We start from the raw sequence: 27,215 nt of genomic DNA, 5'->3' as shown, positions 1-27,215 counted from the left end.
CACACTAAAGCATGACAAAGAAATCGAAGATTATCAGATGAAGGCTTAATGCCTTGAATTGAGAAAAGCCATCATTTTTCTTTTTGTTATGAGCTCTTCCTCTCACTTATAATAAAACAGAGACTCATCACTTCTTTGCTTTTATTCTACACATTTACATGAGTACTAACAACAACCCTAACTACAACCAGCACCTCAAACTTCTCATCTTTTTCTGTTTTGTATGCAAATCACCCATTAAAAAATATAAAAGCATTCAATATTCAGCCCACGTTTCTTCTGAGTACATTTCAGACTTTTTGTGATAAGAGCGGCATCATTAAAGGTCCCATACTTGGTTTTTACACTCTATTTATTATCTATGTTGTTGATAAGAATCTCCAAAGCTATGGCTGATTTTCTCTTGCCATAGTTCAAATAAAGAACATCAAAGCTCAGACACAGTTCTTAAACAGATTACTTATTTTGTTTGTTCTTGTTACTCTATTTACTGAGCAATCTTTAACAAAACCGGTTAAGTCATATATGTTAAATCTAACATCTTAACTTTGATGTTGAATTTTTCTGATAAGGATTAAGCTTATTGAGTCATCTATCTGATAAAGCATTTTATTCTCTAGAACAATGCAATGATCATCAGTTGCATTGCTGATGGAAGGGAGTTACAAGCACTCACGGTCGTATCAAGGAAAGTGTATTCAGCTGGTTTATTTTTATCAATATGATCCAGATGAGATTAGATAGGCTTAGTGATTTACGCTTATGTAAGGTCATAACTAAAACATTATTATCATGATACGCAACTTTAAAAGATACAAATAGAAAACATTGTAAAATATCCTGTTGTATGACTGAAAGGCAAATGTCCTCCCAAAATCGGAGTAGAGGACATTACTGATAGAAATCCATATTTTTTATTCTTTTACACTCATAATGTCTGAACAAACAACAAGAAGCGCATGGCCAGATCCTCCCAACTATTATAAAAGATATACAGACGAGAATTTGGAGTTATTGAAAGAAGCTAAAGAGAAGAATCAGTTTCCAAAAGAGCCCATTACATTACCATCAATACCCGAATTCTATCTTGAATCTCTTGAACCACCACAGCCTCCGACATCAGAATATACTGTCTTTGATCAAAAGTGGCAGATTCAAGATCAACTACCGACATTAAGTGAACTTGGAGTAAAGCAACTGTTCAAAGAAGGAGACATAGATCGTGTGCAGGAATTGAAACGACTTAATAGAATCTTGATCACACAGTTCTTACAGTTACTAGAGACATTGGTGACTAATCCAGAAGAGGTAAAACAAATGTGTGTAAATGTAACCAACACTCCTTATGTTTTGAATACAGTTTGGGAAATATATAGAAAATATCAGTACGATATTTATTAATATGCATCATATCTTGAACGCGTATCGACCACATCAAGCAAGAGAAACCTTGAGACTATTGATGGAAGATCAAATAGAAAAAAAGAGACAACGAGCTGAAGAATTAAGAGCGTAAGTGGTTAATATATTGAGTTTATTAAATATTAAGCAATTGAATAGGAAAACCAAAGAAACATTGAGCTTTCTTCAGAATTTGCAACAAGAATAAAATGTGTGTGTGTAAATAAACCGTATTTGAAAATCAGACAAGCTTTCTTTCTTTCTTTTTTTACACCTGTTTTAATGATCATTCTGACCAAAGAACACGTCAAGCCAGCCACTGCAAAGATCTCCTTTACAGATCTCATCAGAATTGGCCAATCGCCTGGTAACTGGATAGAGATTCACACTGAAGGAGGAAAGGTTGAAATGCAATAGATCTATTCTAGATCACACCTTTTAACCAAGCACAAATAGACACACTTTTGTAGACTTTGGCCAGCGAAAATACCAGATAATCATATTATTGTAGACCCATTCATTACAAAAGATGCAGATATAGAACAAGGTATGACAGGCACTATGGTATTGAGCATTGAGTTAAATAGCCCTCCTTCTTTCTTTTTAGCAACTACGATTATACCCATCAATAAACCCTCTATTGCAGTAAAAGCATCATTAAGGATTACAATAAACAAGCTAAATGATGAAGAGCAGTTGACCCAGCTTGGATTCATTTTTAATGAAGCTACTGAGCGTCAAAGACTTGCGGTAAGGAAACAACATCCTTTAGTAGTAACACTTTCGCTGATACACAAAGAAAGTATATAAAACGCATGTTGAATGGACTTGTTGTTAGATCAGGCTGCAGAGTATCAAAATTATCATCATCACCGATTATCATCAATGTAGAATACACATATCCAAAGGATACACATGTCATGATATCAAATGCTACGTGTATCTCTCTGACAGACAAAGAGAATGAGCCTGTCACAGAGCTTGAACGTTCATTTCAGCAAATGTCAATTACAGCGGATACAAAGCAATTTTCAAACAGTAGCAGCCTACAGAAAGCATACGATGCTCTTTTCGAAGTTGTTTGCTACCCTCTACTTTACAAGGATTGGTTTGAAAAGTTAAATATCGAATGTCCAAAAGGCGTTTTACTTTATGGGCCACCTGGTGTTGGTAAAACATTTCTTGTATCTTCTATGGCAAAACGCTGTAGTGCAAAGATGTTTATCATACAGGGTCCTGAAGTGTACGGACCATATATTGGAGAAAGTGAAGAAAAGTTACGTGCCAAGTTTGTTGAGGCTCAAGATTATGCAATGAAAAAGAGCTTGCCTGTTATTTTATTCATAGATGAAATAGTAAGCGTCAATGGTAAGGAAGGTCTTTTTCTTGTACTAATGACTCTTATAGGACGCATTGACACCAAAGCGTGATGATTCACAGTCGCAAGAGAACAGAATGGTCGCTCAGTTATTGACTCTCATGGACGGTGTAAAGTCAAGAGGTAGGCTGGTCATTGTAGGTGCAACTAATCGGCCAAACTCCATTGACCCTGCGCTTCGCCGACCGGGAAGGTAGTATCTACATGATGTAGGAATATGCTGTTACTAACAGGCTTTAGATTTGATCGTGAAATTTCAATGGAGCCACCTTCAGTAGACGATAGGTATTCTTTATTCGAGTCGCAGGTTGGTAATATACCATTAGATAAGGATGTTGATATACGTAAAGTATTACAATTTGAAAACAAAAGAGAAAGCATAAAAATTTATCGCTTTATAGAAACACTGGCGAATATGACGAATGGATATGTTGCTGCGGATATTAATGCCGTGTGCAGAGAAGCAGCTTTACTTGCTGTTCAAAGAGCCAGCAAAAGCTTGCAAGAGTAAAGTATCTATTGACATCAACTCTCTTTACTGATATATATAATCAACATAGAGAAGTTCTCGTTACAATGTCTGATTTTGTAACAGCATTTGCGGCTGTTGGTCCCTCAATGCAAAGAGGATTTCAAGTACAAGTAGAAAAGATGAACTGGAGCGATGTTGGAGGTTTGAAAGAAGTGAAAAAGGTAATAAATGACTTTATTTATTAGCATAACGACTCATCAATGACTTAGAGACTAAAGCAAGCTGTTGAATGGCCACTGTTATATAAAGAATCATTTGCAAAATTAGGATTGAAAGCTCCTAGGGGGATTTTACTTTATGGGCCTCCAGGTTGTAGCAAGACTAGTTTAGTCAAGGTAAATTGAAAAAGACTGGCGCAATAGAAAAAAAGCATACTAAAGCTCAAGAAAGATTCTCGCTGCTTCCACCAATATTGCTTTTCTTTCGATCAATGGAGCACAATTGTATTCAGCCTTTGTAGGTGATTCTGAGAAAGTTGGTAAGATGTACAAAGCTTTGACCTGATTGACAATGCTAAAATGGATGTAGTTCGAACAACATTTCAAAAGGCACGTTCATCTGCTCCAGCAATTATATTTCTTGATGAAACAGAAGCTATTGTTGGTAAAAGAAATATGGGGAGTGGTGGTTCTGGTGGAGATAGTGTTCAAGAGCGAGTGCTGTCCACGCTATTAAATGAAATGGATGGTGTCGAGAGTGCAGATTCTGTCTTGGTTATTGTAAATAGTATACGTGATCAGAATTACATTCATTTATTCACTTTGATGTAGGGTGCTACTAATAGACCAGATATGCTAGATGCGGCATTGATGCGACCTGGTCGCTTTGACCAAATCATTTACGTACCGCCTCCAGATGAAGAAGCCAGACTAGAAATCTTAAAAATTCATACGAGAAATATGCCACTTAGTTCAGATGTTGATTTAATTAATATTGCTAAACGAGTAATGTCTAAACAGAACCTTTCTATCAGCTCTGTTATTAACGCTTTTCCCTGTATATAGACTGAGTATTATACAGGCGCTGATCTCCAAAACGTATGCCGCGAAGCAGCAATGGAGGCTCTAAGAGCCCACACGGATACGCCATATGTGGTAAGTTATCAACTTCAGGATTTGAAGAAGATATCGTTATTAACTTTTTTTAAAAGGCCATGTCTCATTTTAACTCATCTTTATCCATTATTCCCCCTTCACTTAATGAACATAGCAACTATAAACGAATAAATGAGTCATAACACTCTGTACCTTTTATACAGCAAATATTCAATTATACAAAGGTAATTTGGGGCCAACTGCTGAACAATCAAGTTACAGCAGTTTTATTCATAATGTTTATTGTGTAAAGTAGCCATTATTTTTTATTATGCTTCTTTTTCTTTTCTTTTTTTCCTTTCTTGAATTTAGTCGCATTATCAACTTCCATGGCTTCAACAGTTTCTTCTGTGATTAGACTACCATCAGTTACTGATGCGGCCACTGATTTACTCCTTTTCTTGATTACTTTAGTAACCATAGCCTCATTATCTATGTCGTCCAAGGCAGCGCTCATGGCAGCTATAGCCTTGCGTTTACTTTTACGTGTTGACGATAGTTCTTCCGTAGCAGGCTGCTCTGCTGTTTCCTCCACTGTTGACTCAACAACATCTGTCGTTTCTTTTTCTATCTTCTTTGCACCCTTTTTATTACTTTTTCTGCCCTTTGTCTGTGTTGATTCTGTTCCTTTAATTGGAATGTAAGATTCATCATTGACTGGCTGTAGATCAAAGAGCTTATATAGCTCAAGCACAGCTTGCTCTGTTGTTTCCCGAAATTTTTATAAGTGCACAGACAATGGCTTGTTTAAATTGCTACAAGTACCTTTATCCTTTGCTTCAATCATGAGATCAACATCATCTGTTGTTGGTGGTAAAGTCTACAATAGACATAATGAGTTCTTGTTTCTACTTTAACAATTTGAAATACCTTGACTCTATTTTATAAGCAAGTTAGTATATGATAATTTAACTTTTTATATAATGACGTATTTGCCTATCGCTATGTGCTCGCATCTCTGTTATACTCTTTGCTCCTCTTCGTGATTCTGAATAATGTTGCTGTGTGTATAAACAAACGATTAATACAGTCATTTATATAGAAAGAGTGATGCGTACCTTTGGTTTTATTCCTCTTTCTGCCCATATCTGGTTAATTTCTGGAAGAACACTGACCAGATCTTTTATGTCTCCTGGGTTTATACTATAGATACATATATATAAGTTATCTGTTATTTATATTTCTAGGCTTTGTCAAGAGCTTACTAGTGATGATGCCTATAAAGATTATTATAAGTAAACACAGATGCTAACCTAGGCATTCGGTCTATTACCAGTCTAATACAATAGGTATCTTGAGTTTCTTACACACCGGAAGCAGATCAGACACGGAATACCCAAATTCATCATTTTCCAGTACCTAAAGATTGCACAGTATGTCAAGATCTGAACGAGCTTTATAAGTATATAAAGTCTATATTACCAATCTTCTCTTAACAGGTTCTGGAAGCTTTACATATTGTTCCTCAAATCGCTATGTCAATAGGTCAGAACGAAATTTAAATGATGTAATAACGCCTTCTACCGCTATAGCAGATTCCTTGTCACCTAAGTTGGACCATTAGCAACTAATGCAGCCTATCTGGTGTTTGTGCTTACCGTAAACTCCGCCCATATGTCTTTTAATGATTAAGTTCGTAAGCATGAATTTTTTTGTAATAAACATTACACTTACATGATCATAACACCATCTTTATCAAGTCCCATATAATCCATCATTTGAGCATGATCTATGGATCAGATAAGTTACGTGTATATCTTTCATATACTTCCAACTTACGACTCAGATCACGAACCGTATTTTCGACCACTTTGGGTGTAAGTGACACCAGCTGATTGTATTGTCCAGGATGAGTTGTCTAGATAGTATTAGACTTAATGCAACATAATTCAAAGCAAGGCAATACCAATCTATGATTGTATTTTCTAGCTAATACGCCTACTTCAGCAAGTGCATCCTTCGCAAAATCAATAGAGTAACTATGGTAATATTAAACAAACAGAAACAGCTTATGATTACAACATACCCCACTTTTTCATGAGTTGCAAGAGGAAATACTTCACTGGATATGCGCATGAACTTTATATGATTATCTACAAAGTTTCTTTGAATGACCCGTACCACTCCAGTGTAAAAGAGCCAGTTATTACCTTCATTCCATTGTATCAACTTTTTCAGATCCTCAATATTCTATATGTAAAAAGATATAAGAGACATGACAATCTCCTTCTTTTTGTTTACCTGTAATGCTAGTTCTTGTAAATATTCAACACCATTCTTTTGCGCAGTACCTACAAGAAATAAGTACGAATAGAAAAAACCACTCCCTTAGAACTTACTTAGACGACATGTTCTTGAACAGAACACAGGCGGTTTTTGATGTCTAAGAACAGTATTGAGGCAGCTATAAACGAATGCATTAGATTCAGAAAGAGGCTCATCATTCATTAGCAACATACGCATATCCTAGCCTTCCTTTAAAATCTCTCGGATCATCATGAACATAGCGTGCAACATCTACTACTCTCGTAGTTTTGGCTTCGGCTTTGATAGATCTTATCTGTTTTGTTGAAACTGTAGGAGTATCTAAACTAAGAGCTGCACTTGCTGCTTTAACAGGTGCCATATTAATCCTATTAATTGCTATTGATAAAGGTAATTTAATAAAATTGAAACGGATAATTTTGTAAATTAAAAAAACAATTGAATAGCCTTCTTCAAACAGGACACAGTTAAAGATCAATCGATCAGAGCTTCACTCGATCCGATCTGCAGGAAAAATGTGACTATTAAGTTTCAAATGGGTTAAAGAGACAGCGCTGAAGTAGCAGTGACGCATCTCAAGGCTCTCATTGTCGTCAGGGTTATGTTATCCTGTATATTATAGACAAGGGTGAGTTTATTTTAGTTTGTGGTCTCTCTTTGTAGAATACACCATTTATATATTAATTAATGTACTATTGCTTTTAATCAAGTTGAGGATGGCTTTTCCTTAGAATAAAACTGCTTTGAAAGTGCTATGATATCGTCAGCACTTGTGATTGAGCTTAAAGAGTGATAAGTAAGCAGAGGGTTCCTCAAGCATTGAATTATAGACTTACTTTATCTTGTCTAACGGATACTCTTTTTTCAAAAGGTTGGCCAGCACTTTACCGGGACCAAAGCATAAAAAATCATCAACATCTTGTCCCTTGCAGTAGCCAATACTACGTTCCCATTGTACCGTTGCTGTAATTTGTTCAACCAATAGTTTTGGAATTTCTTCAGCACTAGAGTACTACTTTCATACACGTTAAACATATCATAGCAACTGCACACATGTCAAACCTACCGGCCTTGCAGTGACATTACTAACCACGTCCACACAAGGCATCTTAATTTCAACTTTACTTAATGCTTCTCGCATAACATCTGCTGCTGGTTGCATCAAAGAACAATGGAAAGGAGCACTACAAGAGCTCAGCGTCACTAAACTTCATTTTCTTGTTGAAACTTACGATACTGGGAGATCTACTGCACGAGCGGCAAAGCGACGTTGTTGAAGTGTACGAGAAGCTTGATCTACACCCTGTGTTGTGCCGCTGATAACAACTTGGAATGACTAACATTATTAATATTTCCTCCATCTAAAATATGTATAAACTTACGCTATTGATGTTTGCTACATGGACCAGTTCTTCGGGTGGTAGACTTTGATTTATTTCTTCAATCGCCTTTTCTAGTTCTGCCAATTTATCTTTTCTTACAACGAGCGCAGACATAGCTGTTTTGCCTTGTTTATCTGCTACTGCCTGTGTCATGACTTCACCTCGTAATCTGACAAGCCGTACGGCATCAGCCAGAGATAATGCTTTTGTGGCTACCAACGCAGTATATTCGCCAAGTGAATGACCTAGGACATGGTTGGATGATTTTGAAATGTCAAACCCAAATTCGATTTCTAATGCGCGTAGTATGGCGATGGATGTCGTCAGAATGGCTGGTTGTGCATTTTCAGTGACCTTTAGCTCTTCCTGTATGTATTTAAAAGTGTAAATAAAAAAGTTCGCAAAAACATTAAAGTCTTGCCTGTTTTCCTTCAAAGATAAGCTGACTCAAACTATACTTGAGTGCTTCGTCTGCTTCCTCAAATACTAGCTTTGCTGATCTAGGATAGAGGCTATACAAGTCCTTTCCCATGCCAACATACTGAGATCCTTGTCCTAGAGACATTCTTTAGTCAAATGACAGGCTCTTGATTACAGATCGTGTTGGTCTCTTACCAGGAAAGAGAATAGCTCTGTGCGCACGCTCAATACCTGCTGTACTCTATCAATGATTATGAGCTTATGTATAAGATGTACACTATATTGATCTATTTACCATCCATGTACGACGTCCAAGCTCCTTTGGGATATGTCTCCAAGCACGCATGTTTTTAATAAAGAGAGAGCAAGGGAAATAGGATTATGGAAGACAGATTTTAACGCTACACAATATTTCCATATTTGGATTTCGTTACTGTAGTTGATGAAAATCAGACGCCTGTAATAAGGTAATAAATACGCGCAAAGATGTCAATACCATTACATAAATGTTGTCCAACGCTGCTTTCCCTAATGACTTTTACAAGCTTGCAAAAACGAAATTGGCATATTCAACTTAATGAAGTTTTTTCAAATAGTCTGTACAATTTAGAAGAATAAAATAAGACACGTTGTGTATCTATTTGATGGTAACGAGGATAATATGAAATCCGAAGCGCTTATATAGATATTCCATTGATATAGCAATAATGCGTGTAAATGATGATACATTTTATTAGTCGTATGTATGAATGGGATATGCTTTAAAATTTATAAAAGATCGTAGTCGTCCAGCTATAAAAGAATAAAAAGAGGTTAAATATCAACATACGCACACACACACAACTTCTAAGATTACCTTGTCGTTGTATTTCATAATCTTTCTCTTTATCTTTGATGTATCTACCCATGTAACATAATCTTCCATTGTTCTAGTAACCAAGAATGCAGGATCTGTAATTGTTTGAGGCCCAACACGAACATGACCTTGTTCAACAAATGTCACTGCTTCTCTTACAGTTTCAGCCATTTTTAATCTACACATAACAATCGGCAGACGTCTACGACAGAATGCGGATACTGTCACTTTACGGCAATCTGAAAATTTGGTGGTTGCATTCACAATGCCCATGTTGTACAATTTCTCCAATAAAGCCTTTTCCTGTTGTGTTCTGAAAGGATCTCGAGGATCTAACAAAGAGATCTTGTTTGCTAAAGATATAATATTTCCAACTAACTTGTTGTATCTAAATTCATATAAGCTGGCTGCGTATTGTGTCAATCATTGTTACTTACTTGTGATAATCTTCTCTCTGCTGCAAAAAGTATTTACGAATCACTTTTATTTCACGAAGTGTGTCGTCTTTCTTCCATTGAAGAAAGTCCACTTTTTTTAACAGTTTTTGTTCATGGTGCTTTAATTGTCTCATATTGTTTGTATAAGAAGAAGCCCTTTTTTTTCTCAGAGATACTTGAGAAAAGAGAAAAAAGATAAAGCAGTCACTTATACTCCGCCCTCCTTTGATTACGATTTAGGATGAACTCTGAAGGTTTTATTTGACCTTTGCGGCAATCAAATTTACTAATACAATCTTCATCTTCCAGAAGCTGGCTTATGTCGTACACTTCTACTTCGCTAACCACTGGAAGCCTATCTAGACATAACTTGAATATGATTTTGTTGTCTTTAATTAACACGATTAGATTTTTTCATTCACAATATGCCACTATCTTTAAGATTTACCATAAAATGGTTTACAAGATTTCTACAAACGTAGAAAAACTTGCAAAGTCTAAAGTGACCAGGATTATATCCGATCATATCTGGATAACGTATGAGGTCAATCATTTTATACATATGCTTTATCAGCTGCGTTGCCACCGGCGCCGGCGAACGAAATAGTACCTTATTTATCACGCTCAGACATAGGCTAATTTGCCTTGGAGTTAGTGAAACAAACGTCTTGTCAGCTATGGCTCGACATTTTAATTTATCTACCATAGTAATATTTAGGCGTATTCTTCTTTAGCTTCATGTTCAGAAGATTTCCGAACCTAGCCAATGAACTTAACTCTTAAGCAATCACTATCACCAATACTACTAATATCTTTTTTTGTATGAAGTGTGAACTTTATTTAACAAATTTTTTAAAAAATAAATTATAGCTCTATAATGGAAGATGATTTCCGTTCAAAAGGCAAAGGCGATAGAAATCCACTATGTTCCAGTTCAAAATTGTTGAAGACTGTAGTGGTGTACCACAGAGTGTCATCGAAGGTGCAACACCGGCGACCTTTCCATGCAGTTGCGATACCCGTACCAAAAAAAAAAAAAAAACTAAGAACGTCCGTATCGACTGTGGTTTGCTCGTGTATCGGAACAAAAGAAGTAAGCACGGACCAGATTTCGTCTGCAGTGAGGAAATTGTGTGACAGAAAGTATCCTTCGAAGATTAATGAAGAGGAAGCATTTTCAAACCCGAAAGGTGCTGATACCTGGGAACTCAATATAGAAAAATCTTCGCGAAGGCCAAAAGTAGAGTGCTAATCTCTGATGTTGACTGCAGGTTAGCTTAAGCTGTTCTTCAGCTTAAGAAAGAGCCCTTTCTAAGAAGTCCTTAAGTCTGCGGCAGCACGACGATGCGCAAAAACGAGCATAGCGAGTTGGAAGCGGCTAGTGTAGTCTTAAACTATACTTATGCCTGGTTAACTGGATAAAAGATCATCCAATTTATGCAACCCTCTAGTAGCGAAAACTCGTCTTAAAGACGATAGTTACACTAGACTGTACCCCTTTTTTATTATAGTATCTTTCTTTCTTTGTGGGTTTACAAACCAAAATTTATACAGAAAACTAGAAGAAGTATGAGTATTTAGATATATTTATTATCATACTTAACTAACAACAAAGCTGTCGTCAATAAGTATCGAATCCACTAAATGTCACACATTTCAGTAGTAACACAATACAGGGTAGACGAGGCTGTGCCCTTTTTGTTGTTTTGGAACATTTTTTCTTTCTTTCTTACCTTATTACAGCGTCTCATGACGATGACAACAATCTATCAGCTACCAACAGATATACTTGATCTTGTCTTTCAACACACAGAAAGAAAAACCCTTAAAAATTGTCGACTTGTTTGTGTATTGTGGTATCTTTTGACTACGCCGTACCTTTTTCGTAGTATTCAAATCAATAACACATCTCAAATTGGCAAATTCATAAGCTTTCACGCAAATCCAGCATCTGGTCAACTTGTTCAGATTGGGAAATATGTCAAACGAGTCACTACTGGTAGGAGCAGAAGGATATTTGATGAGTACATAGCATTAGTAGACTTTGAAAAATTTGTCAAATATTGCCCCGAGGTTACATCGGTTAGCGTTTCCTTGTCTGTTTTTAGAGGCAGTTTGTATTATTACTTGCTTGAAGTTGATGATAATATAAAATGGAAGCTTCGTAGGCTTGATCGAAATACTGAAAATCAAAGGTTTACATTGGATTATTACTACAAGTATAAAGACACTATCAAGGTCATACGATGGCTCAAGGACATTCAGGATTTTCATTTTGTAATAGACTTTCCATTACTTGAAGAGCTGGCTTTACCTTCAACTGCAGTTATCACAGACATACAAGATTTCATGTTCATTTGTAATACATGCTCCAATTTAACCGAAATAGACCTGTATACCAACATGAACGATAATTCAAGCTTGGCTGTTGACTTTGCTATATGTCCCTCATTGAAGACTTTAAATGTTAAATGCCGTTCTTTGATACCCAAGGTGTTGGTTGATTATATTACTGCAAGCTTGGTCAACCTTTCATATGTAGCCTTTTGGGTCGAAATAACATCGATACAAGCAAACTTTATTGAAATCTATAAGCAGCTAAAGGATTTTTTGTTTACACCTCAGAAGGAAGTCGTTTATTTAACATTAAAAGCAGAAGTAAGATACAGGGATAATAATGAACAAATATACACAATGATCGATGACTGTCTCAACGTCGCCTGTTGTCCTTCTAAGCTTAAAGCATGCAACTCTATTAAATGGACAGTAACCAGTTCCTCAGTTCTCATCATAGATTTACGCAAGTCATGGAATCATACAATAGAATGTCAAATCAGCATACCTTCATATTTGTTTAATGGTCTTATCGCAAAGAATGATTTTACAAGCAGCAAAATGCCAAACATTCATAAACTGTGCTTAGAAGAAGAATATATAGGGCACACTATGTCAAAAACTGTCGCTTTATTTATAGAAAAGGCTTGTAACTTGCAGGAATTGACTTTTCGCTGGCACTGCTTACAGAATACTTATAACTGTGTTTATGAATCAGTACAAATTTTGCGTTTTGAATGCTCCATATGTTATCCTGATTTTGCCACGAAGCTTGCTATATTTTTTCCAAACTTGAAAGAGTTACATCTGTACAAAACCAGTATGAATGGCAATCCTCAAAACTTTAGACATAGGCTGATACACTTGGGTAATTTATCCTTGCAAAAGTTATCATTGACTACGGATAACGCGTTTGATTTTGCAAAAATTTCAACGATGGATCTTGTATCCGTAAAAACACGAAATGAGCATCAATACATCAAAGTATGTGCTAACGGGATTCCAAAGACTATAACAAATGAAGAAGGGGCTGCGCTTTGGAAACACTTGGCTGCTGAGCATAGATATTTCATAATATGTAACGCTCTTGCTCACTTTGAGCTGAACAATGTTTACATTGAACTGATGAAATAGTAATAAAAGAAAGTTCTTTTTACTTTATAAACACAAGACCAACGGGATTTTTTTTTTTTTTTTCATTTATCGCAAATAAGGCAAACGTTGGCCTGCTTATAAATTTTTTATCTCCAAAAAAACTTTTCAACATCTATCTATGGCTGCACTTGAGCTTATTTTCAAGGGAATAAAAATACCGCAACACTATTTCCTGAAAGAGACATCATGCTCTTGTCACCTTTTCGTATAAATTGTATTATAAACATTGCAAAAATGCGACTTTACTGTCTGAAAAGATTGTATATCACTAAAATAGACCACTAATTAGATTCTGTCTATAAACATTTCATTGGCGTCCTTCTTTTTTCTTTTCTTACATTCATTAGAAATAATAATAGTAATGAACAACGTTGCTACTGGAATCCCAACTAACTGTTCTGCCTGTGGTATGGGTTTGAAAAGCAACTCAGCTTACCGTACCTGTCAGACATGCAGAGAACGAATAGCAGCCTCACGATGCAGTTATGAAGTTGCCAATGGAAGCAAAATGCTCCTCATTAATTCTATAGTTTTTCGTTGATTCATGCAAAGATCATTTTTATTCAGGTACCGTCAGTATTAAATGTCAACAGTGTATCTTCCTTACAGTAACGTTATCTACTACAATGTCAGCGAAAGGCATATTATGCTTACTGGTCTTGTATGTCATCAGCTAGAGCCATTTTGTTAAACCTTTTTCTCTTTATCATAACATCAGAATGCAGTGCAGTGCTTGTCGAAATTATTTAAATACATTTTTCAATTTTGACCGTACGAGCGCAGAATACTCCAAGCGGAAGACATCCAGCAGCAATTTGTATCTTGTTTTCTTTCTATCACTTTATTATTGACATCTAAGTATTCTTCATTCTATACATACCTTGCTTACTAACGCTAATATTTAAGCTGCATTATTTAAACAAGAACTTTTATAATAGATCGCACAACAGCAACAACAGCTGATATGGGATTATAGCACCCATATAAAGTAGATATATTCCTTATAAAGCAGATACCAATTTGAATAATGATTATTCAACTTATTCAAAGGCGACAGCACCGCTCGATGAACAGAGGGTGGCAACTAATTGTCAATATTCTCCTATTCATGAGCATAATAATCATTACTCATATACTATGCCAAAAGCATACCAGTACACAAGCTCAAGCTAGAAAGAGGTGGCAGAATACCTTTGGACCATCAGATACACCAATTTATAGATCAGAATAAAAGGCAACAACTCTAACGCCAGAAAAGTGTCTGTATATGATTATGGAATACACAGGCTACATCCTAAGAATACGCTGGTGTCATTTGCATATACCTCGGAGCATTCTAAAACATGCTTAATAGACTTTTAAGCATCAACTGTTCAGCAATATTCAACATATATGTTACGAAAAAGCACGATAAAAAGGCTTACAATATCAGTTTCCACCATATATTACCATCAGAGAACATAACTTCTTAAATCAGCAATAGCAACAGTAACAGCAAAACGATAACAACAGCAAACAGCAACAGCAGCAGTAGCAACAACAACAATAGCAGCAGCAGCCAACGGTCGACAGGCTCTCCATTGAATGGATCCGAATAAGAGTAATCAACAGATCAACCATATTATCATAAACAAGCTCAAAGCCCTTTTCCATACGCCTTCATCATCTTCAGCCAAATGAACTCCTGTAACACTATGTACACAAGAACGAGCAATCTTTCTTCGGTAAGCGCCCTGGAACTCACCACAAGTCAGTAATCAAAGCGGTAAATTCAATAATGTCCACTTGTTACTTTTCGATCTTCGCGATACCGAAGAAAGACAAAAGACCTACTATCTGTATTAAGCCTTAAAGGAATACATCTCTGACACCAACCTGACATATGCGCCTCAGCATACAACTGAGCACAATGACCACTAACTTATTCACCTAAGCAGAAGATATGCTGTATCTCGCAGTAAAAAACTCAGTAACTATAGCAAAACATCACGAACAATACGCAGCCAGAATACTCAATCTCCTTCCAATATCATATATCACACAATGAGTCATAGCATCATCGCCCGATAGTACTTCTACCATATCACCCAAGGACATGAGCGCAGGCGGTGCTCAGATATCGAAACTCTCTTAATACTCTTCGCGTCCAACAATATCCGCGGCTCTGACTTTATTCTTCCAGCACAATATTACACATGGTAATTGATATGACTCATGAAATAAACAGTTTATCAACAGGATCAACACAGCATATTCAAGCAATGAAATACTATCTCAGTATGACTTACAGCCCAATCTTACATTACACAACAACAAACATCTTTTCGTTTTTGGACAAAAATGGACGCACCCCAAATCAATCAATTGGAGAGAATAGGAATCAGTATATTTGGCATTGTAGACGCGTCTACAGCAACAAACCAAAGCTACAATAATACACATAGGCGATACATTTCATTGCTTATATCAGCAAACAAGATCAATATACAGTCTCTGCATCAAATATACCTTGCGAAGAAACTATATCATAGAATCTAAAATACAATGTTACCATTCAGGCACAGTACATTACCTACGTTATGACGAATGGAGGACTACGGCGAATTTTTACAAAGAGCATCTATCAAATCAACGCTTCCGTCTTCCATAACATACAACAATACTTTGATTACCAACAAAATCAACGATTTTCCTTCAAAAACCAGTTATTAAAACCCGGGCCAAGAGACTGCACCAACCGACCCATTTTATATACCTTGAAACCAGTTTCAATATCTATGACCAGCAAATATCTCAACAAGATCACTCGGGAAGAAATATCGTCCACAATTATCTTTTAATTGATCCCAGCGCTCCATAATTTCACCATTAAAATAGCTAGCCTTGACAACACTAATGCTACTGGAATAACAACACATCCAGCACAAGAACCTAATGATATAATAATCTTCTGAAGTCGACTTAACGCTCTCCGTCGGAAACACAAACAATCAATCTTATCAATTGAGTCTTAGCGCTCAAAATCATCTGCAACTTCTCAATGCCGTAGATAGATCGCCTTTGACTCCACAACAACAACATTCCGTTCAGCATAAGCAATATCACTTTCAAAATCCTCAGCTACCCAATAAATCAACATCAATTTCAGATCAACACCGTAAAACACTGGCAAACAACAGTCCTCAAGCCATTTATCTCCTCTCCCTCTCTGCACTGTGATCTTTTCCTTATTTATACTACTTGGCCGCATACAAGTTTCCCGTTTCTAGCTCTTTCCCTTTCGCCACACGCATTCTTGTTATTGTCATAGATTGCATACTACCCACCAAGATCTTCATTATTGCTCCTCCAACTCCATTCGGCATCGATCCCATAACAAAGGAAGTTTTTATTCGATCTTTTGTCGTACTTTATCTGGGGAATATTTTTTTGGGATTCTTATGCTTTTACCTTCTCGTGGTGAATCCTGTTAATTTATCTTGGTTTAATATCAAATAATATTGAACCAAGATAAAGAACTGAAAAAAGCACGAGTTCAATAAAAAATAATCATTACTGAAATACTTTATCATCTAAAACGTATCAGTGTAGTTTTGGCTGATCTTTGACTTTATGATCAACATATTCTATATACTTGAATACAAACCTATCCTGAATATAATATCTGATCATGGCTTAAGCTAAAGCTATGGCCATGTCTGTCCTGTGTTATGTGATAAAAAGCCCATTACGTTATACTATTCAGTATTTCTAATTATCCAATCATAAATGACTACTTTTAGTAACATTCAAACTTGTATAAAAAAATAATATTCTTGTTCAAAATGAACTGCTCTTATGAAGAGCAAGATTTTTCAAGTAAACCATACCTTGCCTTGTATGCGTTATCTATACTGTATTTAATAGATGCAATGATGTTTACTGATATCAAGTTTGTATCTGCTACAGAAAAAGATGCTACTACTGTTTCTATTGTCATACTTCTCATTCTCCTTCTTAAACTGTATATAGAATGCTTCTATCTTTAATTGTTAAGCAGCGTTGAGTACTTTATAAGCAGTGAGTCCAATAGCTGCTAAAAATTCCATGGTTTGTGTCTTATCTATTTCTAATTTTAAAATAAGCTCGTAGAATGGAGTGTTGTAACGTTACTTTCAATTACAAGTACCTAGATTCGGGTTTAGATGGAATTGTGAAAGTCCCCGGCTTTTACTTATGAGTGCCTCCTAACACAAACGATCAAAAAGAGCAAAAGAATTACCAACATGCGATAAAAAGTCTACCAACCCTTTTGTTGAGCTGTATGAGGACATGATAACAATGCTTACTTTAATAAAAAGTAATCTTTCCCTTGAATGGTTGTCATGTAACACAGACTCTTATTGTGTGCTTTACAGTCCGGCGATCATCCGGGGGCAACCAGCAGTCAACATATAGTGTGTGTAACTTAATTGTGACCCAGCCAGATTGAACTTCTTTCTCGTTGGTCATTCTCCTTTTTTCTTCTTTCTCTTTCTATTTTTTTTTATTATCAAACAAGCAATGTTTTTACCAAAAGAAAAAGTAAAGCCTCCACGTAGCTTAAGGACTGCTCGGCTTTCAGTAGTGAAAAACAAAATATCGACACCTGTTATGCAAACCACACTATCAACACCCAACAAAGCGATTAAAGCTTTATATGACTATCATGCACAAAGTCCAAATGAGCTTTCATTTAAACGAGGCGATTTCTTTCTAGTGACAGGAAGAGAAGGAGATCATTATTTCTATGAGGCGTTTAATCCCATCACAAATTCACGTGGTATAGTGCCGATACAATATTTCCAAGTATTAGAAAAAGATGAAAGAGCAATGACTGATTCGAGGTCAAAGAAGGGATTAGCAGATCATAATGAAGGTATTATTGATGTGAGGCTTATATTTCTCATGTATATTCAATCATTGTTAGCTCAACATAAATCTCAGCCATTGTATGGAGTTGTCCTCTACGATTTCCACGCACAAAGATCAGATGAATTAAGCGCAAAGACAGGAGAATCAATCATTGTGATTGCACAACCTAATCCCGAATGGTATGTGGCGAAACCGATCGAACGTCTAGGTGGCCCTGGCTTGATTCCAGTTAAATATGTAGACATTCGCGACGCTTCTACTGGACGATCTATAGCAACAAGCAATCACACACCTCAAAATGTAGACAGTTGGAAGAAACAAGGATTAGGGCATGAAGTGTCGAGTATGCCTTTGGGTAAACTAGAAAACCAGATGCAGCAAATGACAATTACTGAGGAAGATGATGTCTATGGAGATTATTTTGCTACGTCTATTTCATCAAGTTCACGTCATGATGAAGGATCTATCGTCGTATCAGCATATATCGACTCTTATATATTAGAAGCAGATCAATACTGGTTTATTGTCTTTGCACGCTTAAAGAATGGAAAGTATCGAGTTTTATATCGACTTTACGAAGGTAAAAGAATGAGAATTAGACATATGGATCATATCTTACAAAATCATAGATTTTTATGACTTTCAAATTAACTTTTTACAAGAATTTCCAGCTGAAGCAGGGAAGAGAGATCAAGAGAGGATATTGCCTTATATGCCAGGACCATTAGACACAGTGGATGATGAAATAACAGGTAAATAAAAACTAAAAATGGTAATACGATATACTAATAAGGGATCTAAAGAGAAACGAGCCAGAGATCTATCTACATACTGTGCAGATTTATTAAAATTACCAAAATATCTATCGGAAAGCACGTGGGTTCAAGATCAACTATTTGGTATTCATGAAGGCGATGTCGAAACAGACGTAGATCCTAGTCAAGGACGATCTACTCATCCCAACGAATCATCTACAGTCAATACGGTTAGCGATACAGCAGTAACAGCAACGTCATCTTCTTCTTCTTCAACAGCCAAACCAACAATCAAAGTCAAAATAGTTTACAAGGATGAAATATTCGCCATCAAAGTGCCAGTACCGAGCACATTAGAGTTTTTACAAAACAAAGTAACAAGTCGACTGGGCTTCCCGGTTCAGTTATTATATAAAAAGGATGGAAACCAACTAACAGATTTGACAACCGAAAGTTTTGAAGCAGCTGTCCAATTAGGCAAATTGACCGTCGTTGCTTCTTGATCTTTTGAACAATAAAGCGAAATACATTACACATCTCTTTTTTTTTATAAAGTCGCGCGAGCATAACACATAACGGCTTTAAACGGCAATTCAACATGTCACGGATATTCTAAAAAAGGGTTATTTTGTATTGGCGTAACATAGTAATACTATAAACTTTTAATAAGCATCATGGTATAAAGCCCAAGTGTCTACAAGTATGTCAAGGACTGTTGCATTATCGAATATATTGAATAGAGAGGTAAATATCTGTATTTACTGATAAAATATAATTGCATATTTTCCACGTAAATGAATAAAGGGACATAAAGCAAAAAGCCTATTATAAATTCCTTGTAGCATTATAGTCTTAGTGCCTCTATCCTAACAAGGAATCTAAACTCTATTGATAACCGGTCTAGAAAAAGCATAAATATTTGATCAACTCTGGATTAATTACATAAAAGGCTCTGCAGGGATGGAAGGATCGAGAAAATACACTGATCACAATTATTCCCTACTACAAACTATGGTACCACAGTCAAGATACTCTTTAAATTGCGGCCAAGGTGCCTATATTTCCCCATAACATCGCTATATTATACCATTTTTTTTATTCTAGTCACATGATGTATAAAGTAACATGCTCTCCTGGCAAAAGATATTAAACTGTCAGCACTTTGGATCGTTTTTGTCCCTTTTTGTGCACCTTCCAACCTTTTTATCCATCAAACTCCGGTCATCTACTACGACCTCTCTTAACCTCGAGGATCAAGCACATGGCTTTGCTGTTTACAGGTAATATCATTGAAATTCTCTGTTGTCACCTATCCTTTTCTATCCTTTTCGCTCCAGCATTTCGCAAAACAGTATCACAACCAATTATTGGATAAACAAACAAATGCTATGTCATCTGGCAAAGCTTCAACTTGTGTATCCATGTCCAGTGAGTTGGCTGACAAGTCCAGAGCATCAAGAACACCTTTTCGTTATGTTTAAAAAAGAAAAAAAGGGGGCCGTTCATCCTCTCCCTTATTGGCTCTCATCTAGCTTATAGACGAGTGATACTTCCTCCTCTTTCCTTTTCTCCTCTCTTTCTTTAACCATTCAAATATAATAAAAATAAACTATTCAATGATATCCTTGGCTCTTTGCTGATTCACTTTAGTGTTATTGCTTCTATTTCGCCATTTAAAATAGGACATATCCTTTCTTGTTGGTCAATTTACTTTTTGAGCTTTCCTAAATAAAACCTTTAAACTCCGTCTTTTTTTTTAGCTACGTTTGAAGCACCTCGCCCTTTTCTTTTTTTTTTTTTCTTTTTTCCCATATTTATTTCCATAAACAAGCTCGTATACCATGACTGACCATCACGAAGAAGATGAGCTTGCACCCACACAAACTACAGGTTATAAGCCAGGTGAAAAAAAGACCCTTGAAGAATACCAGAGTTTGGACGCTCAAGATGAGAGTTTGAAGAAGTGGAAGGAATCTCTTGGTTTGAATAACGCTACAAATGGTAAGTGATATTCCCCCTCCTTCTTTATACTTATATTAATCATCATTCAGGTCCCTCTGATGATCATCGTCGAGTATGCTTATTCTTGTTTTCTTTTGATTGTCAAACTAAGTTTAAACACGTAGGTTATCGTCGAACATATTGCTCTTGAAGTCGAAGGTCGTCCTGATGTTATTGTCGATTTATCTACTCCCCGTAAGTCACTTTTTTTAGTCCACAGCATCTGGTATTAACATATTCAACAGAGGCTGTTGAAGCAGCCAAGTCTGCACCTTTTACTATCAAGGAAGGTGTCGAATACCGCATGAAGGTCAAATTCAGGTAAAAAGAAAAAACTCGTCCAAATAAGCTAGCTATTTATATCCTTTAAAGAGTTCAACATGATGTCGTATCCGGTTTGAAATACTTGCAGGTTGTGAAGAGAAAGGGTATCCGAGGTATGTTTCATGTTTATTTTATATGATTTGATAATTAATGTTTTTATTAGTTGACAAGACTGAAGAAATGATCGGAAGCTATGGTCCTTCAGCCAATTCATACGAAAAGAAATTCCAACTTGAAGAAGCTCCTTCAGGTCTTCTTGCCAGAGGCCATTATGAAGCAAAGGTAACGCCCCCTTTTTTTTGTTTTTTCTTTGAGCAACTCATCACCTCCTTAATAGAGCAAATTCATCGATGATGATAATGTTACACATATGGAATGGACTTGGTTCTTTGATATCAAGAAGGATTGGTAAAACCTTGAAGAATATCCTTTTTACATATTAAAAAAACAAATACCAAAAGAGATGTTTCTTTGTTACTATTTTTTTTTTTTTGTTCGTAAGTCTCCTTTTTTTTATGTAAAGTAAATTAAGCTTTTTCGAGAACATTTTCTTTTCTCTCTCCAAAACGGAACTTCCGGGCTTGTCGACATGAGTTTTTTTTTTCTGATTGTCATGACCAGTGGTTTAGCCTAAATTAGAAAGGGTTTCATAGGCAACCATCGCTTCCACTTTAATTAAATATAAATAATCTATTAAACATCTCCTGGGTATAGGATTTCTGGGAATACATTCATGTTGTCTGTCAATTCACAAAAGTGGTGTATAAATCGAATTGGATATACAAAATCAACAAAGAGATATATGTTGGCAAGGATATAATCTTCAGACATAACATTCTTCATAATAAAATAAAGTTCGAGTATCACATAGATGCATGTCAAACTGGAAACTGCGATTGGGAATATAATTTCTAACGGGTCCATCTCATATAGATGTCTAAACCATAGAGAACTTAGGCAGATAGAACCTAGACTACAGACACTATATCCCATTTGTTATTAAATGGATGCAATAAAATAAAATAAAAAACTTACAATGGAAATGCTCCAGAGAAGGGAAACTTCTTTTGCAAAGTATAAAAGAGTAAACAAAAGAGACCAAATGTAGACATCATGACCACTAGAATACCTTCCTTGTAAATTAACTTTGATACTATTATAGTTTGTATAAGTGTACTGTGTATTATAACATCTTTATGTGCTTACTCATATGTGAAGCTGCAATAGACATCGACACGCTATAGATGGATAACATCACAGTTCTACTCCTCGGTGATAACTGAAAATACTGCGTCCAGAGTTGCCATAACATGATTGCCGCAACTATAGCGGCAGGTAAAAGAGGTATCCACCAAACATACACACTATAAAGTTAATAAACACGAAAATATGTATGTAACTTGCTTACCTATCTTTAAGCCACTGAAACAATGGATAGACTTTAACAATAAAAAACGTCATACACGATATAGATAAGAGCTGACTTGCGGTTATTAATATAACTTTTCTTACAAAAGCTATTCTCTCCTTTTATTAGTCATTTCAAGCTTTTGGTTGGTCCTGCACACTTACCCATTTGCTGATCTTTGGTTGACCTAGAAACTGAAATTCCAAAAATATCTTGGTCAAGATGAGCAGAGCCGTAACGCTCAAGTGGATCTGGTAGAATTATAGGCTGATAGTAACTGCTGTCATGGCGCTGTATTGATTGATTCAGTGCATTGTAGTTGATGTTGCTCATTTCTAAATTTAAGGGTGGAAAGAGTTTCAAGTTAAGGCACCAGTTCGCTGAGAGAAAACTAATTTAATCCCCGTATGTTACACCGATGCTCCCGATGCCGTGGCGTACACAGTAACAAGGATCAAAAGTGAGATGAAGTAGAGCCAAAATATAAGGATGTCATATGATTTTTGCTGCTATATTCTTTATCTTACTTTCTTTCATATGATATTAAATAGGTTGTCAATAAAGTTTAATAACTTTGTTTGTTGTTTCCATAGTGACGCAATCACGCCGATTTTAATTTAGGGCACTACACAGGTACAGTCCAGCTGGTGGATATTGTCGGTTACAAAAAAAGTTATTGTCGGTCGCAGAAAAATGAAATTGTTGGTTAATGCAAAGATAAGTAACTTTAGTATATTGGATTAAATAAAAATTATAATTGATAGTAGATAATGCCATCACAGTAGTCAAATAGAAAATATTCACTAATAAACATTTATCACACAGTCAATGCAGCTTTACATTGACATTGGGTCAATCTATATATCGAATGAATTTGGTCTTTCATTAAAGCTGCGTTAGTAGCATACTACTGACCGTAAACTTATATTCATGGCTCTGCATAATTCAATATCGCTGCGGTAGTAAATAGATATAGATACTTCATTCTATTTTACCTAAAATAAAGGGCTCAATTCACAATCTGGTTAATTCTACTGATTTTTGTTTTTATAATTTTTTATTTTCTGTGATCTGTATCTCAGATTCTTCGCCCACTAATTTCTTTTTGCTATGAGCTCTTCTCTCTCACTTCTAATAAAAGGATAAAACAAAGACTCTTCACTTCTTTGCTTTTATTCTACACACTACCGAGTACTAACAACAACAACAACCAATACCTCATAACTGATAAACAATAAGACTACACAAATATCAGAAAAATCCCAATCCTCTTCTGGTAGAACAGGATGAATCATAGTATAACAGCCACATATGGGTCCCGCTCGTCGATAGCTTCTATGACAACGTTGATAGAATAAGCTGTGTCAGGTATGCTCAAAATTAAGTAAACCACCAACTCGAATATATCCTGCTATTTTATTGAACGTTCGTATAGGGATGACCTCGCAAGTAGTTCTAGTCACATAAGGAAACGTACAACTCAAGGAAGATTTGAGAGAGAAAAAACAGGACCAAAGCCTGATATGTCGATTCGTATTGTTTCCGGTGGAGGAAACCGTTGAAGTTTGGTGCATGTGAGGCCGCTTCATATTATAATGGGCCTGCTGACAAAAAATACTATTATGAATCCACAATCAAGCTTCCAAGAATGTTGAAAGATATGCTATTTGACTTGCGCGAATATGTTGATTGGGATGTGCAAAAAATTAAGCAGATTGGAGTTGAAGGATGCATCCAAAGTGGTAAGTGCTTGAAAAATCACCTTTATTTTATTACTGATTATTAGAGCTAGCTTTGGTCATTGAGTTTCTTACTACAACCCACCCAAAAGGATACGTATGCCGCTTAACTCGATCGAAGAGTTTCGAAGTTGGCTGTAATGTCAATACTTTCCCAAAAACGTTGGAGGTACTAGCAATGCCGTTGGTCATGAAGATTAGAAAAACCAAATAGAGGTACCAACAAGTACGCAAGATATACTGACTTTAGTTTTTTCCATAGTTTCGTGTCGAAGATTGTGTAAAATTAATTACACGTCCAACTTTTGATATAAATTCAATGGAACACCAGTCCTCCCCCACTCTGATCAAGTCTATGCCAACGCCATGATGTCCAGTGTCATGATAATTTTATAGTACCTTATGATATTATTCCTTTATGCTTAAATTCACATATATCAATAAAAGTCTATTATATATTACAACATAAAGAAATTCTCATCGGCAGAAGCAGCATACACATAATTTGTTATGGCCATATTCGACAGTGATTTAGATAAACCACTAAAATTTCGTAACATATTCAATTTTTTCTTGAAGTATCATGAATGAGTATTTTATCTATAGTATTGAGCAAATTGAAGACAGTGGTGCATCGAATAAAAGTTACAAGCGGCCCATAATCCAAAAGAGTGATTTGCCTGTCTACAACTGCCGCTCGCGTTTAAAATTGATATACAAAGATGTTTGGCGACTATCTACTTCATGAATTTCAGCGACACCTGTGCGCTACACTTTAATGAAGAAAGCCATGATGTTTTCTTGAACCTTTAATGGCATTAAGTTTATGAACTCAGAGAACGTAGTCTAGTCGAATGTCGGAGTGTAGCCAACTTTTAATCTTGAGTAAGTTGATAGATTCTAACAGTTAACGACAATAGTGCGAGCGATACACTTGGCCATAGCGATTTCGAGATCCAATATCTAGGTTGTGATATAATGCTAGTCCGCTAGGACAGCATCCGTTAAACGAGGTCTAGCGTTGTAAGAAGCATATTTCCTAATGATGCTCACGGACAGCGCCCTCAACAGAGCTAGTGTCTTGACAACATCTATTCTTAATCAATCCATACTTATACATACCCTTTGCAGTATATAATACTACGCCATCAATAACATCAGAGACATACCCAAGTTTTGCTAATTCAATGTTTTGCTAATTGTAGTGACATGTTACTGGGTGCATACTTTTGGTATAGAACAAACAGCAAAGGCAATTACGGCAGGAAACTGAAGAGGGTGGATCTGTCACTCCTAGAGGTTTTTCCCAAATGCTTGAGCATGGATATCACATAAGTATCATAACAATAAATCAATATTTTATATTCTTTTCCTTGATTGATATCAAAAAAGAACTGATCCATGTTTAGGGGACTTGAATGAGCCAAAAAAAAAAAAATGATTTGCTGACTAAAATTTTGAATGCACATTTTAGAAAGTCTGAAAGCATTTACATCTAACATCTTGAATTGCTCTGTCTATAGATGGTTGTTGTTTGGCCAGGAAGTGTTTTTTCAATTGCTAGATTTAATTAAAGTCTAACAGATCAACATACCGTTGGAAAGGGAGATGCTCAGAGATGAAGAATGCTGATCTCTAGTATGAGATTTAAGCGTTTTTGGATTATCAAAGGATATGCTACAGATACTACAGGAAAACATGTGGATTGAAAATAATGGTTTTTTGATTATTACAACAATGGCATTTACGACGTTTAAAAGTAATGTCTAATAATGTAGCAGATTTATTAAGCAATATATAAAAAAGGGTGGTTACCAAACTGTTTTCTGTAAGAAAGTTGGCTGTTCCAATACAAGTACCCTCTATTATTGAACTTTGAGTAGGAGCAGGTGACGGAAGATGACAATTGGTGAGTGCCATAGCCATAATGTATCACCCTCAGTTTCAATGGACATGCGCCTATAAAATGCTAGTTGGTTGCTTAAGGAGTGTAGTGGGCGAAGAATCTGAGATACAGATCACAGAAAATAAAAAATTATAAAAACAAAAATCAGTAGAATTAACCAGATTGTGAATTGAGCCCTTTATTTTAGGTAAAATAGAATGAAGTATCTATATCTATTTACTACCGCAGCGATATTGAATTATGCAGAGCCATGAATATAAGTTTACGGTCAGTAGTATGCTACTAACGCAGCTTTAATGAAAGACCAAATTCATTCGATATATAGATTGACCCAATGTCAATGTAAAGCTGCATTGACTGTGTGATAAATGTTTATTAGTGAATATTTTCTATTTGACTACTGTGATGGCATTATCTACTATCAATTATAATTTTTATTTAATCCAATATACTAAAGTTACTTATCTTTGCATTAACCAACAATTTCATTTTTCTGCGACCGACAATAACTTTTTTTGTAACCGACAATATCCACCAGCCGGATTGTACACTACCAATTCATATCGCTTTTTCATATGCATTCACAAATATAATGCACGTACCACAAGAAAATATCCTGCATTTGCATAATTAACCATTATTTTTTATGAATTATTAATTGATACTGTGATGTGCACTACTGGAGATAGCATGAATAATAATGTAAAGTCAAACTGATTGGTAAAACCGTGCTTATTGTAGAATATTTATACGAATACCAAGTATCACACTCTTATATGGATTGATAGTCGCTTCTTGCGCTTCAAAAATATGCGCTAGTAAGTATCACCAATGTCTATTTTAAGATCTGGTGGTCACTACAATACCAAATTCTACTTATAAAACTTATTTTCAACCTTACTACTAACACCTTTTCCCCCTTACTAACACCCAGT

The 27,215-nt window shown here is 35.9% G+C and overlaps 9 protein-coding genes across 9 annotated transcripts; 5 read left to right on the top strand and 4 right to left on the bottom strand.

The window, feature by feature from the left end:
• Positions 1-634: 634 nt before the first annotated feature.
• On the top strand, positions 635-1,878 carry RHIMIDRAFT_258470 (MED7-domain-containing protein). Its single transcript, XM_023611342.1, has 3 exons — positions 635-1,308; positions 1,361-1,512; positions 1,561-1,878. The coding sequence occupies exons 1-3, from the start codon at positions 934-936 to the stop codon at positions 1,607-1,609; spliced, it is 576 nt and encodes a 191-aa protein (XP_023464684.1). The 5' UTR covers positions 635-933; the 3' UTR covers positions 1,610-1,878.
• Positions 1,879-2,709: 831 nt separating this feature from the next.
• On the top strand, positions 2,710-4,641 carry RHIMIDRAFT_28145 (AAA-domain-containing protein). Its single transcript, XM_023612998.1, has 10 exons — positions 2,710-2,972; positions 3,020-3,123; positions 3,181-3,286; positions 3,340-3,472; positions 3,521-3,646; positions 3,702-3,789; positions 3,840-4,030; positions 4,082-4,255; positions 4,316-4,405; positions 4,462-4,641. Exons 1-10 carry the CDS (start codon positions 2,857-2,859, stop codon positions 4,546-4,548), a joined length of 1,215 nt encoding a protein of 404 aa, XP_023464683.1. The 5' UTR covers positions 2,710-2,856; the 3' UTR covers positions 4,549-4,641.
• Positions 4,642-5,094: 453 nt separating this feature from the next.
• On the bottom strand, positions 5,095-7,115 carry RHIMIDRAFT_28097 (UV-endonuclease UvdE). Its single transcript, XM_023612961.1, has 17 exons — positions 6,865-7,115; positions 6,745-6,809; positions 6,647-6,696; positions 6,556-6,595; positions 6,432-6,498; positions 6,312-6,384; positions 6,185-6,263; positions 6,080-6,134; positions 6,004-6,023; positions 5,930-5,952; positions 5,828-5,878; positions 5,679-5,764; positions 5,611-5,622; positions 5,464-5,548; positions 5,334-5,406; positions 5,171-5,225; positions 5,095-5,107 (listed from the first exon to the last, which is right to left on the bottom strand). The coding sequence occupies exons 1-16, from the start codon at positions 7,029-7,031 to the stop codon at positions 5,203-5,205; spliced, it is 969 nt and encodes a 322-aa protein (XP_023464682.1). The 5' UTR covers positions 7,032-7,115; the 3' UTR covers positions 5,095-5,107; positions 5,171-5,202.
• A 387-nt stretch (positions 7,116-7,502) lies between these two features.
• On the bottom strand, positions 7,503-8,584 carry RHIMIDRAFT_285394 (FabD/lysophospholipase-like protein; the record flags this gene model as incomplete). The annotated part of the gene is made up of 5 exons (XM_023613276.1): positions 7,503-7,682; positions 7,737-7,854; positions 7,903-8,006; positions 8,053-8,481; positions 8,540-8,584. The coding sequence occupies 5 exons, from the start codon at positions 8,582-8,584 to the stop codon at positions 7,503-7,505; spliced, it is 876 nt and encodes a 291-aa protein (XP_023464681.1).
• Positions 8,585-8,922: 338 nt separating this feature from the next.
• On the bottom strand, positions 8,923-9,937 carry RHIMIDRAFT_258452 (alpha-L RNA-binding motif-containing protein). The gene is made up of 3 exons (XM_023611341.1): positions 9,766-9,937; positions 9,329-9,716; positions 8,923-9,264 (listed from the first exon to the last, which is right to left on the bottom strand). Exons 1-3 carry the CDS (start codon positions 9,897-9,899, stop codon positions 9,241-9,243), a joined length of 546 nt encoding a protein of 181 aa, XP_023464680.1. The 5' UTR covers positions 9,900-9,937; the 3' UTR covers positions 8,923-9,240.
• Positions 9,938-12,881: 2,944 nt separating this feature from the next.
• RHIMIDRAFT_258449 (uncharacterized protein) lies at positions 12,882-13,277 on the top strand (the record flags this gene model as incomplete). The annotated part of the gene is made up of 1 exon (XM_023611340.1): positions 12,882-13,277. A coding segment is annotated over exon 1 (307 nt), but the record flags the coding sequence as incomplete, so codon positions are not given.
• A 4,496-nt stretch (positions 13,278-17,773) lies between these two features.
• RHIMIDRAFT_258446 (uncharacterized protein) lies at positions 17,774-19,900 on the top strand. The gene is made up of 4 exons (XM_023611339.1): positions 17,774-18,151; positions 18,203-18,727; positions 18,777-18,899; positions 18,951-19,900. The coding sequence occupies exons 1-4, from the start codon at positions 17,797-17,799 to the stop codon at positions 19,403-19,405; spliced, it is 1,458 nt and encodes a 485-aa protein (XP_023464678.1). The 5' UTR covers positions 17,774-17,796; the 3' UTR covers positions 19,406-19,900.
• An 843-nt stretch (positions 19,901-20,743) lies between these two features.
• Positions 20,744-21,639, top strand: RHIMIDRAFT_239122 (E set domain-containing protein; the record flags this gene model as incomplete). Its single annotated transcript, XM_023609107.1, has 7 exons — positions 20,744-20,903; positions 20,954-20,976; positions 21,029-21,098; positions 21,149-21,224; positions 21,276-21,340; positions 21,391-21,509; positions 21,565-21,639. The coding sequence occupies 7 exons, from the start codon at positions 20,744-20,746 to the stop codon at positions 21,637-21,639; spliced, it is 588 nt and encodes a 195-aa protein (XP_023464677.1).
• Positions 21,640-21,750: 111 nt separating this feature from the next.
• On the bottom strand, positions 21,751-23,324 carry RHIMIDRAFT_28031 (uncharacterized protein). Its single transcript, XM_023612897.1, has 5 exons — positions 22,800-23,324; positions 22,636-22,744; positions 22,434-22,591; positions 22,263-22,380; positions 21,751-22,209 (listed from the first exon to the last, which is right to left on the bottom strand). Exons 1-5 carry the CDS (start codon positions 22,966-22,968, stop codon positions 21,921-21,923), a joined length of 843 nt encoding a protein of 280 aa, XP_023464676.1. The 5' UTR covers positions 22,969-23,324; the 3' UTR covers positions 21,751-21,920.
• Between the last annotated feature and the right edge of the window lie 3,891 nt (positions 23,325-27,215).

Source organism: Rhizopus microsporus, assembly GCF_002708625.1.
Source record: "Rhizopus microsporus ATCC 52813 unplaced genomic scaffold scaffold_12, whole genome shotgun sequence".
In the NCBI taxonomy this organism is placed as follows: Eukaryota; Fungi; Mucoromycota; class Mucoromycetes; order Mucorales; family Rhizopodaceae; genus Rhizopus; species Rhizopus microsporus.
This window is presented reverse-complemented; position numbering and strand designations above follow the sequence as displayed.